Source organism: Pteropus medius, unplaced genomic scaffold, assembly GCF_902729225.1.
Source record: "Pteropus medius unplaced genomic scaffold, Ma_sr-lr_union100, whole genome shotgun sequence".
Classification (NCBI taxonomy): domain Eukaryota; kingdom Metazoa; phylum Chordata; class Mammalia; order Chiroptera; family Pteropodidae; genus Pteropus; species Pteropus medius.
The window spans coordinates 4,555,662-4,573,287 of record NW_024342474.1 but is presented as its reverse complement, the minus strand read 5'-3'; the positions used below and the strand labels follow the sequence as shown (position 1 = coordinate 4,573,287).

The 17,626-nt window shown below is 38.8% G+C and overlaps 2 protein-coding genes, 1 long non-coding RNA gene and 1 pseudogene across 4 annotated transcripts in view; 1 reads left to right on the top strand and 3 right to left on the bottom strand.

Annotated features, from left to right (window-relative positions):
* TAFA2 (TAFA chemokine like family member 2) overlaps positions 1 to 17,626 on the top strand; it is a 385,780-nt gene that overhangs the window by 252,138 nt on the left and 116,016 nt on the right. For both annotated transcript variants that reach the window (XM_039865868.1, XM_039865867.1), the window contains exon 2: positions 3,926 to 4,032. In XM_039865868.1, the coding sequence (XP_039721802.1) occupies positions 3,926 to 4,032 (107 nt within the window). The remainder of the gene's footprint in view (positions 1 to 3,925; positions 4,033 to 17,626) is intronic.
* LOC120605187 (uncharacterized) lies at positions 9,869 to 9,987 on the bottom strand (annotated as a pseudogene).
* Positions 12,258 to 16,256, bottom strand: LOC120604994 (uncharacterized). The gene is made up of 2 exons (XR_005653478.1): positions 16,004 to 16,256; positions 12,258 to 12,705 (listed from the first exon to the last, which is right to left on the bottom strand). It is a non-coding gene; the product is annotated as an uncharacterized LOC120604994 (long non-coding RNA).
* On the bottom strand, positions 14,044 to 16,004 carry LOC120604991 (uncharacterized). Its single transcript, XM_039865865.1, has 2 exons — positions 15,019 to 16,004; positions 14,044 to 14,177 (listed from the first exon to the last, which is right to left on the bottom strand). Exon 1 carries the CDS (start codon positions 15,889 to 15,891, stop codon positions 15,079 to 15,081), a length of 813 nt encoding a protein of 270 aa, XP_039721799.1. The 5' UTR covers positions 15,892 to 16,004; the 3' UTR covers positions 14,044 to 14,177; positions 15,019 to 15,078.

The following is a 17,626-nucleotide window of genomic DNA, read 5'->3' as shown; positions in this document are numbered from 1 at the left end:
GGAAATTTTTAAACTGAGACCTGTCGGTTAGCACATTGATAAGAAGAGAATGCCTCCTCCTTTTGTGTTCTTATACAAGGTCAAGAAGAAATGTGCCATTCAGCGTTTTTTTTCCCCCCCCTTTGGGTTTTGTTCTTTGATATTGCCTCTTTGTCGAAAATCCTCCATCACTCCCATTACACCTCAGTTTGTTCAAGTTTGATTGTTAGTTAAAAATCATTTAGAATAAAATTTATTGCAGATCAGATTTCTCCCTTTTTCTTCTTCTCCATTTTGCCTTTCTCATTCCTTCTTGCACCCCTACCTCTTTTTCGCATTCTTCTTCTTGTTTGTCCTTCCCTAATTTCATCCTAAAGAAATAACACATATTTACTTCCTTCTCACATGGCAACTATACAATATATTTGGCTCTAAGGCACCAGAAATGTATGGGACACAATCCCTATCTTGGACCAGGCTCTAGATGGGGACATGGTCTCCATCTTTAGGGATCTTAGAGTGGAGGATGGAGATAAGTAAATGGAAAAATATAATGCAGTGTGGCACGTGGCTGTTGTGCATAAAGAAGAGTGCTCAAAATGAACAAAAATAGGAATTCTAACATGTATTCTGACCAATGAATAGGAAGTTAGCATTTTGAAGAGTGGATGGGGGATGCGGTGGGCGGCTGATGTGCTTCAGGTGACATGAAGGTGAGATTTAGCTGGAAGACATTGAGGAAATTTAGTAGAGTGAAAATATAGACTATGAATGTGTGTGTGTGTGTGTGTGTGCGCGCGCGCGCGCGCACGCGTGTGTTGAAAGAGATGTGGAAGAATGGCATGGAATAAGATTAGAGTCATAAAGAGTCAAAAATAAAATTTTAACCCTGATACAAGTTTTTATACCCTGCTAAAGATTATGGCCTCCTCCCTACCCCCACTCTGATTGTAGAGGGGAATAGTGAAGGTGTTAGTCATATGAATGGTGTCTCTTAAGGTTATAGCTACATATTTGGCTACAGCATAGAAAATGCATTACATTCAGTCAACAGTATTTATCAGGTACTTAATAAGTTCTAAATACTGCAAATATAGTCATGAAAAAGGCAGACACAGACCCTGACATTAGTTCCATAGGATCACAATATTCGTAGCAGGTAGTCCATTAGGAGGCTGTGGCCCATGAGAAATTTTGGTGGTCTGAACTGCAGTATTGCAATAGAGATTCAAATAAGTTTATATATTTAGGAGTTATTTAGGAAGTAGTATTAACAGAAGATGATAATTGACTGGTGGGGGCGGGTGGTGTGAGAGGAAGAAGCCATGAATCTTTAGAGACTTCCAAATGTTGACCTGCTTTCTGTTTCCTCTTTTAGTTTGACTGCCTAGTGACTTTGTGGGTGTTTCCTTTCCCATATGTCTAGTTATCAGTTTGACCAGCTGTCAGTTTTGTCCTCCCATTTGGTGGGTGCACAATGGGATGGAAAATACAATGGGTCATTGACCTCATGGCAGAGGCCATTTGCTGTATGAAAGCCATTATCAAGAATTATGCTAAGCAGCTCTTAGTGTCAGATGAGTTTTGCTAATCTGTTCATTCCTTTAGATGATATGCAGTAAAATAATAATATTGCAGGGATTGGATATAAGCAGAGAGGCAGGATGGTTGGAAAAATGAGAAAAAGTAGAATCTTATAACAAAGCTAGTACTGAGGGTGCTAAGAGGAAACAAAGTCAGTAGAATGGAAGATTTAAAATGGGCATTTGGTCTACTGAGAGGGACTACTCTGTAAGATCATTTCTCTAAGAGGCTGCCTGAAGACACTAGCATCCAGTGTTACTTTGTGGATAAAGGTTTCTGGAAAATGCTGCACACTCAAATATGCCTCCTTTTTCAAAAACCTGGTTACATTTGTTGAACCCAAATTTTACAAATGTATTTGCCCCTTGTGTTTTTCATTAATACTGTATTAACATTCCGCGGAAATGATGCCTCATGGACACACCTAGGGAAATGCTACTCTAAACGAATAATGATCATAGTAAGTGTTAGCATTTACTGAGTGTTTATTATCTTCTATGCATAATGTTGAACTCTTTACATGGATTATGTAGTCTTCATACCAAGAATACTATGAGATAGATATTATTATTATCCTCATTTTAATGATAACAAAAATACCCTGACTTATTAATTTGTCTAAAGTCATATAGTCAGTAGGCAGGGAGCCAAATGTTTAACCAAGCAATCTAATCTAAAAGGTCAGACTTGTATCTTTTAGTACATTATCTTGACATGTCACAAGAGCAAGGTCCACATAGGACTCAAAGCTGTTGGTGCCACTGAAACTCTATTCAGTCGTCTCGTGAGTGGGACTGTCTTCTCATGCACTCAAGGACCAAACATAACATGTAAATGACTGAACATCCACTAATCTCCAAGTCATTGATTCCTTATACATGCCAACCAGTGGGCCAGGCGCTTCACATGCATTGTTCCATGACACAAAAAGAAACTGAAGCAGAAGATACAGAAACCATACAAGATCACACAATTAGAAGCCAGTAGAGCCTGGACTCAAATCCAGCCAGACTCAGGAGTGAGTCCATGTTCTTAATCAACATTGCCTTCTCAACATCTGAATTAATGGGCATAACTTCCAGGCCAAGAAATGTTAAGATATCTCTGTATTAAACATGCATAATATATTTATTTTTTTCATGCATTTATCAGTATGAAAGACTGCTTCTTTGATACCAGTGAGTCATATTTTTGGAAACAAAGGTGGGAGGTAAAAGCTAACTTAGAGAATTCAAGAGGAATCAGACTATGTTTGGAAGTGACCTCATGAACGTGCAGTAGAACCAAGGCAAAGGGCTGTAGGTCAAGCAAGAATGGAGTTCAGTATAGGATCTAAATCTGAGAAGGTATTGAGTGACATCTATTTTCTCTCTCTCATAAATAAATGCAGAACGATGATATTTTATATCAGTTTTGCTTACCCCATTAGCAATGTTGTAGTTAATGTAGAGATTTTAAGACTAGACAATTCTGGGTTTGAATTTTTATTCTATCATTAAATGTTACCTCAGGGAAATTTCCGAATTTCATCATCTATAAAATGGGGATAGATATACCAATACCCTAAATTTGTTCTGAAGAACAATTGAAATAATGTTCTATAAAGTGCTAGAGAAAGTAGGTGCTGAATTTTTATGACAGGTAGCTATCATTTTTTTTTTTTAATAACATTTCTTTGCTTACCTGAGTTTTGTGGACTCAACTTGAAAACATTAAGTTAATATTTTTCTTTTTTGCCTTTCCATTTTTCTCCTACTTCTGATTACTACAGCATAGTGGAGTCCAACAGTAGTAAAACATCTGTGTATCTCCAGTACTCAAGATGTACAATAAGAAAGCTATTGTACCAGGTGATTTTTTAAAAAGCACATTAGAAATAATAGATTTGGAGTGACTTTATTCTGTGTAGGAATTCATCTAACTCATTTTATCTAAACTGCTTACTCTGACCATTTGACTTGGCCTTGAAGATGAAATCTTTGGGGAAAAAAGTAAAATAAGTCTATTTAAAGATTTTTCAAACAACTGTACCTTGAATTTTGTGAATAAGTTAAATTTATATTTACATGGAGAGAAAAATGGTAATATTTCCCAATTAATTTAGGCCATTGTTAAGTGAGTGAAGACTGACTGAGGCAGAATCTCTCTTATCTTTTACATCATATCAAGGTACGTTGTTTGGAAAATTTTTATTCTTTCTCTTTGTAGTTTATATACAGTGAACAGCATTTTAAATATAAGAAATGCAACTTTCAGGAGTTAAATATATTAATATGTTATGAAAAGCTTTAAATGTAGAATAATTGTAATGGAAAAGCAATGGTTTCACATACTTAGGATTTTTATTATTTTTTATTTGCAGGATGAGTAAGAGATACTTACAAAAAGCAACAAAAGGAAAACTGCTAATAATAATATTTATCGTAACCTTGTGGGGAAAAGTTGTATCCAGTGCAAACCATCATAAAGGTAAGGTCTTCTGTTTTCTTTCTCAGCTAGCTGGGATACAGACTATTGTGTTCTGTCTTCACTGGTCTGTTAATTTTACTAGATATGGGTACCTTCCCACGATTTCCTTTAAGTAAAAATGCAGGGATAGTTATCCTTAATATGGCTTTGATAGTAGAAGCATAATTATTTAAATGTTTCCAGAATAACTGCCATTTCTGCAAATAGTGTTCAAGAGTTTGGAATTTCTGGCTTTCCCCTGTCATTTACATTTTTAAGATAGTGATGTTAAAATGTTGAGTTGACCTATAATGAAGACGAGTTTCAGATTGTAGTCATTCTTATACTGAAAGCATCTTTAATGATATATATCTTAATTATATATATATACATATATATGTAAGTTTCCCTCCAGTGCTTTTTGCGGATCATACTTCTTCATGCCAGAGTTCTTTTGTGACCACCATTTGGATCTACGTCTAGTTTGAGATTTAGCAGGCTTAATTCTGCTATAGAACAGAATGCGAATATTTGTTTTACACTTGTATGCTAAGCTTGACAGATCAAATTTATGTCCTTCCTGTTCTCTTTCCTGAGTAAAAGAGTCAGTATAATTAATAACTACCTTTCCAGATGAATTAAAATGGGGTTATTTCTGAACTGTTCCTACCATAATCAAGTCTTCATAACCTGAGAAGTCAATTTAGATTTTTCTGTGAAATATGATTTTACAGTTCAGTTCTCAGTCCTCCGTAAATTTTAGAGGTTAGGAACTTACTTTCATATTTTATTTTGAGGTGAAGAGGGAGTTAAGACTGCCTTGAATTCCATAACACTTAAATTTGTTATACATGTACATTTAATTAGCATTACATGGAACATTAATACCAGGAAGAGGAAAGATGTGGTGAAGGAGTGATGTCTATCAGACAAAAATCTTTTCCCTACGTTTAAGTCAAAAAGAGTCATCTTTGAAATACGAATTTTATGAAGTGGCCCTTCATATTTCATAATCTTGTTTTCTCCCCACTGTATGTGTTTGTGTATATGTGTGTGTGATATATGTATTTATGTGTGTGTATGTGTGTATGTGTATGTATGTATGTGGGTATGTATATACATATACACACACATATATGTATGTAAATATATACATACATATATGTGTGTGTATATGTATATACATACCCACATACATACATGCACATACCCACACATGCATACTGATCCACACATGATATTTATATTCTTTTATAATTGTTATTAGTGCAAATTTTAAAAGATGTGGAGCAGGACATTATTCCGCTTTTCCCAATTGGCAACGAAGAACCAAACTTAAGTACAAAGTAGTGTTAAATACTCATCTTCTAAAATAGTTGCCAAACACAGGGCCTGCTGCCTTGGGCTTAACAAGAAAGGACACATCATCCATACTATCCTGATGGATAGTTGCCCCAGTGCCCTTTCCCAGTCTATAAAAAAGAGTGAGGGAAGTGTGTGTTTTGGAAGGGAGATTTATAGTAACTGTGGTGTCAGCCTGGCAAAGCAAGGGTTCATGGTAAAGGTGCTTTTTCATCTCCAAAGCTGAATGATGGCATATCTGAGGGAATCTCTTATAAAGACTGCCCCACAGTGAATATTGCATAAAATTCTTAAAACTACTTTTAAGAATTTTTAAGTTGCGTTATGGTCTATGCCATCTCCAAAACTAAGATCTTTTCTTACTTTTTGCCAAGAAAATACTTCTTGAACATAGGAGATTATACATTGTCTCAGAAAATCTACTTCAAGTGCCAAACCCGGTACATTATAGAAAGTAGGGTTTTGTGCTGTTTTGATTGTTCCATTTCTACCTGCCACTGATATTTTTAAGGAAGATTTTAGGAAAGATTTCTTCATACTTCCCCCTTTCCTTTCTTCTCTTCTTCTTTTCTTTTTTTCCTCTTTATATTTTCCATATAAAATGCCCCTTTTGATTAAACTATTTTACACTTAAAATAAGTATAGTATACATGTACATTTTAGGACATGTTCATAAATAGAACACCAGTATGCTCACTACCCAATTGAGAAATATAGCATTTTTTAAATCTCTTGAAGCAGGATATGTCTGCCATTCTGACTTCATTCCTTTGCCTCCTTACTCAAAATAATCACTATTCTAAATTTTCTGAATATAAAGCCTTTGCTTTTATTTATAATTTTACCATGTACATATATGTCCAATGACATATAGCTTAATGTTGGTCGTTATTAAATTTACGTAGTAATATTATACTGTGTTTTTCTATAATTCTCTATTTTGCTCAGCAATACATTTGTGACATTTATTGTAATTGGTGGCATATAGCTGCAGTTTATTCATTTTTTTGTACTATTGCTCCATATTTTATTATATGAAGTCACCACCATTTGTATATTTATTCTCTCGTACATGAACATTTGGTGTTCTCGTTTTGTTGTCATAAGCAATGCTTCTGTGAACATCGTCACTTCTCTCCTGGTGCCTGTGTGCAGGGGTTTCTTGAGAGCACATTCTGAGGAGCAGAACCACTGGATCCAGAGCAGGCAGATCTTCAGTCTTACCAGATTAGGACTGATGGTTTTCCAAAGCGGTCGTACTAATAAAGTCATTCAAGATATTTCCTTACTATCTTGTCATCTGCTGAATCCATATTTACATCTCTTCCTTCTGCCCGAATAGTGCTCCTTTGTGTCATATCTCTCTTTTCCCTGACTGGTCTCGCCAGAGTTGGTAACTTTTATTAGTTTTCAAAGGACCAGCTTTTGCCTTTGTTGATCCACTCATTTATATGTTCTTGTATTTCATTACTTTTTGCTCTTTTATGATTTCATTAATTTTTATTTATGTAACAAACACTTTTTGTGCCTAGTAATATATGGCAGGTACTTGTGGAGAAGTGAAAGTTCCCTGGATTTCTCAGTGCTCCTGTAGAAATCCCCAGCCTCCTGAGACTTTTTTTTTTTTTTATTAGTTTCAAGTATACAATACATTGGTTAGACATTTATACAGTTTATAAAACCATCCCCTAATTGCTCTTTCTCTCCTCTGGCTCTCCACTAAATGCATTCCCTATGCTGAGCACATACCCTGAGGATTAGATCTGTAGTCACTTGTGTAATTAATTGTTTTGATTCAAAAGGAGACTATCTCTCCAAGAGGGCTAACTGGTTGCAGCTTAAATTAGGCCTCTAGGGTAAACTCTCAAGGTGCCAGAAAGGGCGCTATCTGCCCTTGGAAAGATGTATTTACATTCCAAAAGGTTAGAGTGAGAACCTAGGATCCTTTCCAACTGATCTCAAAGAAGCAAAAGATTTTTTTTTTCCCTTTTTCAGGAGGGGAATGACTATCTCTCTCTTGCATGTAGTGGAAAAAAATCCATGTTCTCTGTCACTCTCCTATACTTATATAGCACATTTGACCTGGCTTTCATCATGGGTAAAGCTTAGGGCAAGAAAGGCTATTCACTTATATTTTTATTGAGAGTAATTAATAAGAAATCTGTATTTGATCCAGAGCACCTTGTGTGAGTATTCAAGATAGAAATAATAAACATAAATGTTAAAAATCCAGTAGCTCTGTTGTAAGAAGTTTACAGCTATCAACTCATTCAATCCTCATAACAATCTTAAGGTATGTACAATTATTAAACCTATTTTACAGATCAGAAATTAAAAAGAAAGGTTAAATAATTTATATCAGGTTGCCGAGCTAGTAACTATTAGAGGCAGGAATCATCTAGGTAGTCTTGCTCCATATGACATATATGACTAGTAGAAAATTTTTATTTATACTGTTTGGAGTTCAGTTGACTTCCTGAATCTGTGGATTGGTGTCTTTAATGAACTTCGAAAAACATTCAGGCATCGTCATCTCTTGAAATATTGCTTCTACACCACTATCTTTATTAAACTAGGATTCTGGTTAGGTGTGTGTTAACTTTCTCTTTCTGTTTTCCATGTGTTTCAGTCTTTATATTTTCTACCTTCAGGTGTCTCCATGTTTTATTCTGGAATATTTATTCAGATCTACTTTCTACCACACTAATTCTGTGTCCTCTCTGGTATAATCTGCTTTTTAATCCATATACGTTTTAATTTCATCTATTGTATACTACTATACATACTTTTTTTTTGTAAATTGGCTTGGCTTTGGATATACTTCTGTTCTCATATTTTCATTTTGTTTTCTACATTGTATAGATATCAAACTATATTGTATATCAAATTATTATGTAAATAGTTTGATTTGATGATTTTATTTTATGAAATTTTGGCATTTTCTTCCTGGTGACTCTTATTCATGACACTTTATTTTAGGGTTTGTGATTTTTAAAATTTTTTGTGGGGTAATGTTCATCGTAAGCATATTTGTGAGAATTTTAAAAGCCTATGCTTAGGATGCATTCTTCCAGAGATGATTTGCATATGCCAGGCGTCTTAGGTGTAGTTCTCTAGAAGCAAGGCCAAGTCAGGAATTCTCATTGATGTTATTTATTGAAAGAATGCTCTCAGGAGGAGAATGAGGGTAGCAGGATAGAGCAGGAGGTAAAAGCTAAGCACAAATAGAGTCTCAGCTGGAGAACAGCCTGGTCAGGTCCTGGGGAGTCTCTGAAACATAAATTGCCCCACAGAGTTGGTACCTTTTTGAGGCAAGATAACAGCCTCTTCTGCCCTTGTGTCCATTTGTCATTGGCTGTTGATCTATCAAACATGGGAAGGAAGAACCTTCCTGGGAAATGACCTCTCTTTAGCAGAAGGTGAGTCTCCAAACAAGGGAGGAGCTGGGAATTATAATTTGCTAACATTTACAGTAAGGGGAGGAAAGGTGCACAGTGATAAAAAAGGATCTTGGTAATGAATCATCAGCTATATTCCACTGCAGTCCACTCCTTATGCCCCTCAAATCTGCTTGCTTCTCACTTAAGTTCACTCAATCCAGCCAAAGCTTATCAAAGATTCTGGTTAGTTAGAATTTATAAGGAAATGTATTTGAGTAGGGATAGTGAGATCCCCACTAATGCAGTTGGTACCAAGACCATTATTGATACTCATTTTCTGGCCACTCCCTTAGCCATTTTAGATTCCCCTCTCCTTCAGTTAGCACTTCTACTTTTAAAGAGGCTTGCCCAATGTTTTACCTAGATGTCATACCTGAGGATTCTCAGCTTTGGATTATCATGCTCTTGATGCCATGGTTGTTGTACTTAGCAATTTATACAGTCATAACTGGGCATAGGGATGCCAAGAAATGCCCTAGTGGATCATCTGAGAGCCTAACATATTCTTCCCTGCCCCAGTACATTATCATTAGGGTCATTTGTCCCATGAATATCTAACTCCTTTTGTTTCTTGCTGATCTATGAGGCTGACCAGGCAGCAGCTGTAGCTTTATGTCTAGCAGGACTTTTACTGTTTCCCATGGCAAAGCATTCTATTTCTGAGAACTAGTACTCCTAGTCTCATAGTCTATTGATACTTTTCACAGGAATATTTTAGACTGGATAATTCCAACAGAAAATTTGTTTTACTCAGTAATTTTCAAGTACATACACTAAGGGCTGAGGATATAGCAGTACATAAAAAAGGCAAAATCTTGTTTTTATGGAGCTTTTGTTTCAGAAGTGGAAAGATAGATAATAAAAAGAAAAACAAAACAGTTTTATAGTATAAATGCTATAAAAATAGAGGAGGAAAGAAGAATAAAAAGGATTCAAGAGAAATCACAATTTGTTTTATTTTATTTATTTATTTATTTTAGGTGAGGCAACCCTTGGTTGACCTCACGGATTGCAAGGACCTTTCAGCTTATAATCCTTTATTTTTTTATTTTTTACACCTACAGCACCTGGTCTTCCTAGGTGATCTCCCTTCCAAGTACTAACCAGGCCAGACCCTGCTTAGCTTCCGAGATCAGACGGGATTGGGCTTGTTCAGGGTGGTATGGCCATAGACGAGAAATTGCAATTTTAAATAAAAACCTTTGGGCGAGACCTAAAGTTTCCAATAGAGCCAGTCATGAATATACTTGAGAAGGCAACACAGCAGTAAGTATGAATGCTTTCAAGTAGGAGCATGCTTGGGGACCATGCGAAATGGCCAGAAGGATGGTGTGCACAGAGGACAGCATGAAAAAAGGGAGAGGTAAGAGATTAGGTCATTACAGAACAGGTGAATGTAGGAGATGAAAGAACAGAATAAATAGCTCTTCAAAATACCAATGCAATGGCATTGTACTCTCAAGGGCAATCATATGCCAAATTGTGTTATTCTGTTTTTTAAATACGATATAAAAACACCTGTGGAAATCCAGAGCATTTGGATTTGAAAAAATGAGTTATCTAAAAATCAGAAAATGCCACCTGCTTAATAAAATCTTCTGGGCTTTGGGAGCTAAAAATCCCTCACACACAACGCATACTTTTATTTCTCAAACTGCCTCTGAGCTTCAGTCCTGAATTCTCACAATCGTTTCTAGCCGGGCATTTGGGGAAGGGATAGTGATTAGCTCAGAGCATTGTGATAGTCAGTCAGAAAGTATAAGCAGTATTTCCCCCTTGGAAGCAATTATATTAGGTACAGTTTTAGATATTGGGGATCAGAGAGAAAACATTTCAGTTTAGGACTCCAAGCTCCCAACAAAAAAAATATATTCGTTAATCTCATATGGCTGATGTGTTTTCTTGCCTTTTCTTCCTCTATCCATCATCACATCCAAACTAAATCTTGAAAGAATGAGTTATCATTGGATATTTGTGCTGGAAAAAGATCTGTATTTAGTGTGAACTATACAGGTAAGGTGTATACACAAGATATACACCAAAAAACAAAAAAAGTTCACTTGATTAGTGTTGTGACCGAAATAACCAGGCCCAACTCGAGTGCTCTAGTCCAAGAGACAGTTTATTAGCCGGCGGCTGTCCTTGCAAAGGAGCAGCCCCGAGACGCAGGGGCACAAAGATTTTAAGCCCTCGATCCCATCCCCCACATCCTTAATCTTTACACAAAAGACTATATCTCCTCCATTCATTAACTGATAACTAAGAGGTGGGTAAGCAAGCAGGGGTACAGAAGCAGAATGCGTCATTTTTAAAATATTTTGTACCTATAGGCAGTGATCCGGCCAGTAAATCCCTTTAGTTAATAAATTTTTAGCAGATAACTAACTAGAAGTGAGACATGGCGGTTAGCACGTACCATGTCTTATCCTTAACCTATTGTTTCTAAAGGTGAGGTCACTACATTCCCCACTGGTTTTCTTTACAGTGACTCAATCTTCGAGTCAGAAGTTGGAACTCTCGGCCAACTCGTCGGGGCCGATGCTCCCAAAATTAAAATCTTTGCCCCGGTCATGTGAGACTGTACTAAACTTCTAAGCCACTTTAGTAAGCAGGGTCCAAAAATTAATAATATCAGCATAATTAATGGCCCTGCTATGGCTGACAATAGCGTGGTTAGCCAGGAATTTTCATTAAACCAAGACTCATACCAGTTACTGCCCTGCCTTAATTTTTTATTTCTATCCTTCACCCTCTGTCTAATTAATGCTAAACTATCCCTAATAATACCAGAATGATTAACATAAAAACAGCAAGTTTCTCCTAATGCTACACACAAACCTCCTTGCTTAAGAAATAAGAGATCTAAACCTCTCCTATTCTGCAGTACTACTTCAGCTAAGGAATTAAGAGATGTTATTAGTATTCCTAATAGTTGTTAACTGGGTAGGAGTTAAGTCCTTTAACCCTTCATTATTAGACCCGACAGGACCTATGGCTATCGACGGTATCCGGACAGGCTTTTTTTGTATAGTCATTAACATTCCGGGATCATCTCCAGAAACATACAACCTTAATCCCCAAGTTTTCCCAGTCACCCAAGATGGATCTTCCCAATTTTTGACAGTAAAAACGACAGGATTGCATTTCCCTGCTGTGGCACAGGAAGACTGACTAGGTCGTGTAAGAGTCAGAAAGGGGTCTGTGTTCTTCCAAGGGGATATGGTCTCACAACCCCAATGACCACAATAATATTGGTTAGGCTTATTGCAAGTGCTTTGATCTTCTCTAAGACACATATATAACTGCACTTATTGGATACCCTTTTCATAATTTTTAACTCCACAGCCCCACCACGGTCCTGATGATCCTGCTAGCATCTGTTCTTTTGTTTGCTTATTTAATTCCTCCCCAAGTATATTACACTAATCTACATGAAATGTAGGCTGGTACATAGTCTGGTTTACTAATATGGAGATACCTGTTTCTGATTTAATCAATTCCCATTGAGCCTGTTGAGGTTGATGAGGGTTCCCGTGTACATTGGTAATAACAACTAACTCTAACACAATTATTCCTGTGAGAGTCTTATCTTGAGTGGATCCTCTGTGGGTGTTGCTTTCCATTTCTCCTTTTCCGGGGGAGGTTGAGCTGCCTTAAGGCGAGTATGGTGAATCCAATGTCTTTTTCCTGCAACTTTGACAGCTGTTGGTGTGGTCAGGATTACTGGAAACGGACCATCCCACCGGGGCTCTAGGCTAGCAGGCTAAATCTTCTTTATCTACACGCAATCACCTGGATGATGTGGGTGAGGCTGTGATGTCCCCGGAGTTGGTCTAGTAGCTTTAATCAAGCCCTTGACTTGATTTTGGGTTTGTTGCAAGACCTGTAGAAACTTAAGGAGACTTGTGTTATTACTTATTGTAACCTTTTCAATTCCAATTTTAGGGAGTAAAGGGGGAGGTCTCCCAAACATTATTTCATAAGGGGAAATTCCCATAATATATGGAGTACACCGGGCCCATAACAAAGCAAAAGGAAGAAGGCTCACCCAATTCTCCCCAGTTTCCAGCTTAAATTTAGTTAAAGTTTCCTTAAGTGTTCTATTCATCCTTTCTACTTGTCCTGAACTCTGAGGTCTGTAAATACAATGTAATTTCCAACTAATCCCTAATACCTTAGCTAACATTTGACTTGTTTGGGCAATGAATGCCGGGCCATTGTCGGACCCCAGTGATAAGGGCAAACCGAATCGAGGTACTATTTCTGTAATTTCTTAGCTACTACTTGTGCAGTCTCCTTTCTAGTGGGGAAGGCCTCGGTCCATCCAGAGTAGGTGTCGATGAAAACCAGAAGATACTTAAACCCGAAAGTGCCAGGGGCAACTTCTGTAAAGTCTACCTCCCAATGTTCTCCAGGAGCTTGTCCTTTCTGTCGCACGCCACTGCCTCCTGTTGCGGTGGAGCAAGAGTTGACTTGTGCACATATTGGGCATCGCGCACTTACATCCCGAGCCTTTGAGGTTAGTCCAGGAATATAATAGTCTCTTTTTAGCAGTTCAATTAACTTAGTTCCTCCAAGATGGGTAGCGTTATGCATTTGATTGATTAAATGGCTGCCAAGAGTGGCAGGGAGGAGTGGCCTTCCATCTGGAATCCAAAGCCACCCATTTTCAAACTTCCCGTGCAGTTGCTTCCCCAACTCTATATCTTGGGGGCTATAGTTTGGATCCTGTACCAAGGGGGGCACAAGAAGGGGACCAATTATGACGTTAGTCCCCACTGGTTTTCTGGCTACTTCCTTTGCTATTTTATCTGCCAAGCGGTTTCCTTTTTCTACCACTCCTTTCCCTTTTTGATGGCCGGGGCAATGGATAATAGCCACTTTCTTAGGTAGCCAGATAGCCTCCAAAAGAGCCAAAATCTGCTCCTTGTTCTTAATTTCCTTTCCCCTTGATGTTAATAGTCCTCTTTCCTTGTACAGGGCTCCATGTACAGGTGCCGTTGCAAAGGCATATCGGCTATCAGTGTAGATGTTAACAGTTTTCCCTCGAGCCCATTTAAGAGCTTCAGATAATGCAATGAGCTCGGCCTTCTGGGCTGAAGTCCCTTGTCCGAGAGCCTGTGCCCAAACCACAGTGTCATCGGCAACTACCGCTGCTCCCGCATACCTGACGCCTTCTGTGACATAACTGCTTCCGTCCGTGTACAGGGTGGCATCTGGGTTGAGCCAAGGCTCATCTCGTAAGTCAGGTCTTACCCCAGTTATGCTTTCAAGCAGGTCACTGCAATCATGTACAGGTTCCTGGGGATCATCATCTGGGAGCAAGGTTGCTGGATTCAATATTGTCGGTTTAGCAAATTGAACCTGTGGAAGGTTTAATAAGAGTACCTGGTATTGGGTGATTCAAGCGTTCGATATCCATCGCTTGGGTGGTCCCTTCAGGAGCCGCTCCACAAAGTGAGGTCCGATAACAGTCACAGGCTGCCCAAGCGTCAATTTGTGGGCTTCTTTCACTAGAACTGCCGTGGCTGCAACGGCCCTCAGACAATTAGGCCACCCTGCAGCCACGCAATCTAACCTTTTAGATAAGTGTGCAACTGGTCTTTTCCACGGTCCCAGCATCTGAGTCAATACCCCTAGTTATCTTCCAGAAGAATTGGGGTGCTTGTATTTTTCTTGTCACCTTTTGGTTGCTTGGGACACTCATTCTTCCAGTGCCCTTTCTGTTTGCAATATGCACATTGGTCTTTTTCAAGGCCAACCTGTTTACTTCCTGGTCCAGGTGGCCCGACAAATCCTGATCTTCCTCCTCGGCCCCTTCCTGTTCCTCTGCCTGGCATAGGTCCCTTCCCCACAAACATTATTTTCTGCACATCGTCTCTATTGTTGAAAACTTTCTGGGCTATTTCTAGCAATTTGGATAAATTCTCTCCCTCAAAACCTTCTAGCTTCTGTAACTTTCTCCTAATATCTGGGGCCAACTGGCTCACAAAGGCCAAATTAATGGCTCTTCTATTGTTGGGGTCCTCCGGGTCAATAGGTGTATACAAGCGGTAAGATTCTAATAGTCTCTCTAAAAATGCTGCAGGTGACTCATCCTTGGTCTGAATTACTTCGCTTACCTTGGACAGATTTATTGGTCTACGTGCAGCAGCCCGGAGTCCCTGTAGCAGGAACTGGCGATACCTTAGGAGAGCCTCCTTACCTTGATCCGTATTGGGATCCCACTGGGGACGCTGAGTAGGAAACACAGCCTGTATCCTGGTTAAGTCTGCTGTTGGCAGCCCATTCGGGTCCGTGACTCCTCTGGCTGCCTCCCGCAAAATCCTTTCTTTTTCCTCAGTGGTGAATAAAACCTGCAAAAGCTGCTGACAATCATCCCAAGTGGGCCGATGGGTAAAAAAATAGACTCTAGAAGGGAGGTTAATCCTTGTGGTTTTTCTGAAAAGGATGGCGTTTGCAATTTCCAATTATATAAATCACTAGTACTGAATGGCGAGTAGATGACAGTAGGCTCACCTCCACCTCCTGGAATCACCTTCAATGGGGCTTGAACAGATACTGGCTCTTTCAGGGAGGTTGAATCAGGGGAAGGTGGCCTACGACCCCTAGACCGGGTTACAGGAGGTTCTGGTCTTTCCGGAGGAGGACGTCCACTCCCATCACCATGATAGGGTGGTGGATACCAGTCATCCTCCGACGGAGGGCCCTGCAACACTGGTGGGGGCTTCTTAAGACCTTGGGGTATGGCTGCCATTACAGTAACGGGGACGCGACTGCAATTCTGTAAGTACTTAGGGGCATCAGAAACAACGTCAATCCATACATCAATATAAGGAATTTGGTCAGGATGCCCCAGGTTCCCATAAACAACACCCCGAACCCGAAATGCAGTCTGTAAATTAAATGATCCCTCGGAGGGCCATCCTACTCCGAAGGTCAGCCAATCTAGTTGACAAAACCGCTGCAAATCAAAAGGGGTTACTAAAGCACCATAAGCCTTTGCCCTGTGACGGAAATCTTTAAAGTGATTAAGCATGCATTGAAGCGGTGTTAGCTTACCCTGTGATTGTCCCATAGTTCCACAGTAAAGCACACGAAGCAACACAAGAAAAACAGACACAGACTAACGAACCAAAAAACAAGACTGAGAAAACTGTCGTCACAGTCTCAGTCGACCGCCGACTTACTTGTCGCGTCCGACGTCCGCACGGTCCTGGGGCCCCTACCAAAAACTGCCTCAGCACTCCCAAGATCACGCTCCACAAAGCGAGAAACCACGGGCGGTGGGCTAGGGCAAGTGCCCTAGAGGCCTCCCCAACCGCAAATGGTCTAACGCCCTGGTGCACTGATCAATTTTCCCACAACGAGAAGATCTCGCTGGGGCCTCCAAATGTTGTGACCGAAATAACCAGGCCCAACTCGAGTGCTCTAGTCCAAGAGACAGTTTATTAGCCGGCGGCTGTCCTTGCAAAGGAGCAGCCCCGAGACGCAGGGGCACAAAGATTTTAAGCCCTCGATCCCATCCCCCACATCCTTAATCTTTACACAAAAGACTATATCTCCTCCATTCATTAACTGATAACTAAGAGGTGGGTAAGCAAGCAGGGGTACAGAAGCAGAATGCGTCATTGTTAAAATATTTTGTACCTATAGGCAGTGATCCGGCCAGTAAATCCCTTTAGTTAATAAATTTTTAGCAGATAACTAACTAGAAGTGAGACATGGCCGTTAGCACGTACCATGTCTTATCCTTAACCTATTGTTTCTAAAGGTGAGGTCACTACAATTAGCTAAGATTGAATATATGTTATGTTCATTGTCATACAAGGTAATTACTAATCTGAGTTTGAAACTTTTGATTAAATGGACTTTTTTTCTTTCAAAGAAAAACAAAATTTAAAATAAGATGATTTTTAGTTCAAAGCCTAGATGAAAAGCAGTCATTTAATTTTTTGGTAGCTCTTTATTTGTTGGTTGGTTCATTTGATAGTTTGTTCATTTATCCAATCGACTGTTCAGGAAACAAAATATATATTGAGTATATATATTGAGTGTCTGTTAAGTGTTGGTCCAGTTCTGGAAATATAAGTGACCAAAACAGACCTGATTCATGCCCTATGGAGCTTATAGTATAGTTAGGAAGGAATCCATTAATCTGATAATCAGAGAAATATTTAATTATAAATGGCATTAAAGTGCTATAAAGATAAAATTTCAGGATAAGAGTATATAAACTATAAATGGATAGGAAGGGATCATGGAAGTCTTTTCTAGGGATCTGAAAAGAGAGTAGAAGTTATGTAGACATAATTCTCTGGAGCTAAAAGAAGTCAGTGTCTGGCGGGCAAAAGGCAACGAGGATTACGGTGTACAGTTAGCTGAGAGAGGTGGCTGGGGCAGATCCTTTGGGGCCATGTCCAGTACGCTGGTTTTCTTACAGTTAAAATTGTTTAATCCAATTTAGCTAGGATATTACTAGGTTCTCCTAGGCTGATTTGTAGCCAACTATGTTGCACATTGAAGTTTAAGAACCCCGATTTATAATTCACACTGTTTTAAGGACCCTGTTTATTAAAAAAATTGGATTAAAAGGCTAAGAAAAAGAAAAATGGCTATAACATAAACTGACTCTATTTTGGACTTTTAGCAATATGTTATATGATACATTTTATTGAATTTTCAAAATAACATGTTTATTTGAGAACTTTGGAGAGAAGGAAAAATATCAAGTAGAGAAATCAAGTCACACATCATTCTTCCACACAGAAATTATTAGATGGCATTTGGGCATTTTTTTTAATCTAGTTTAA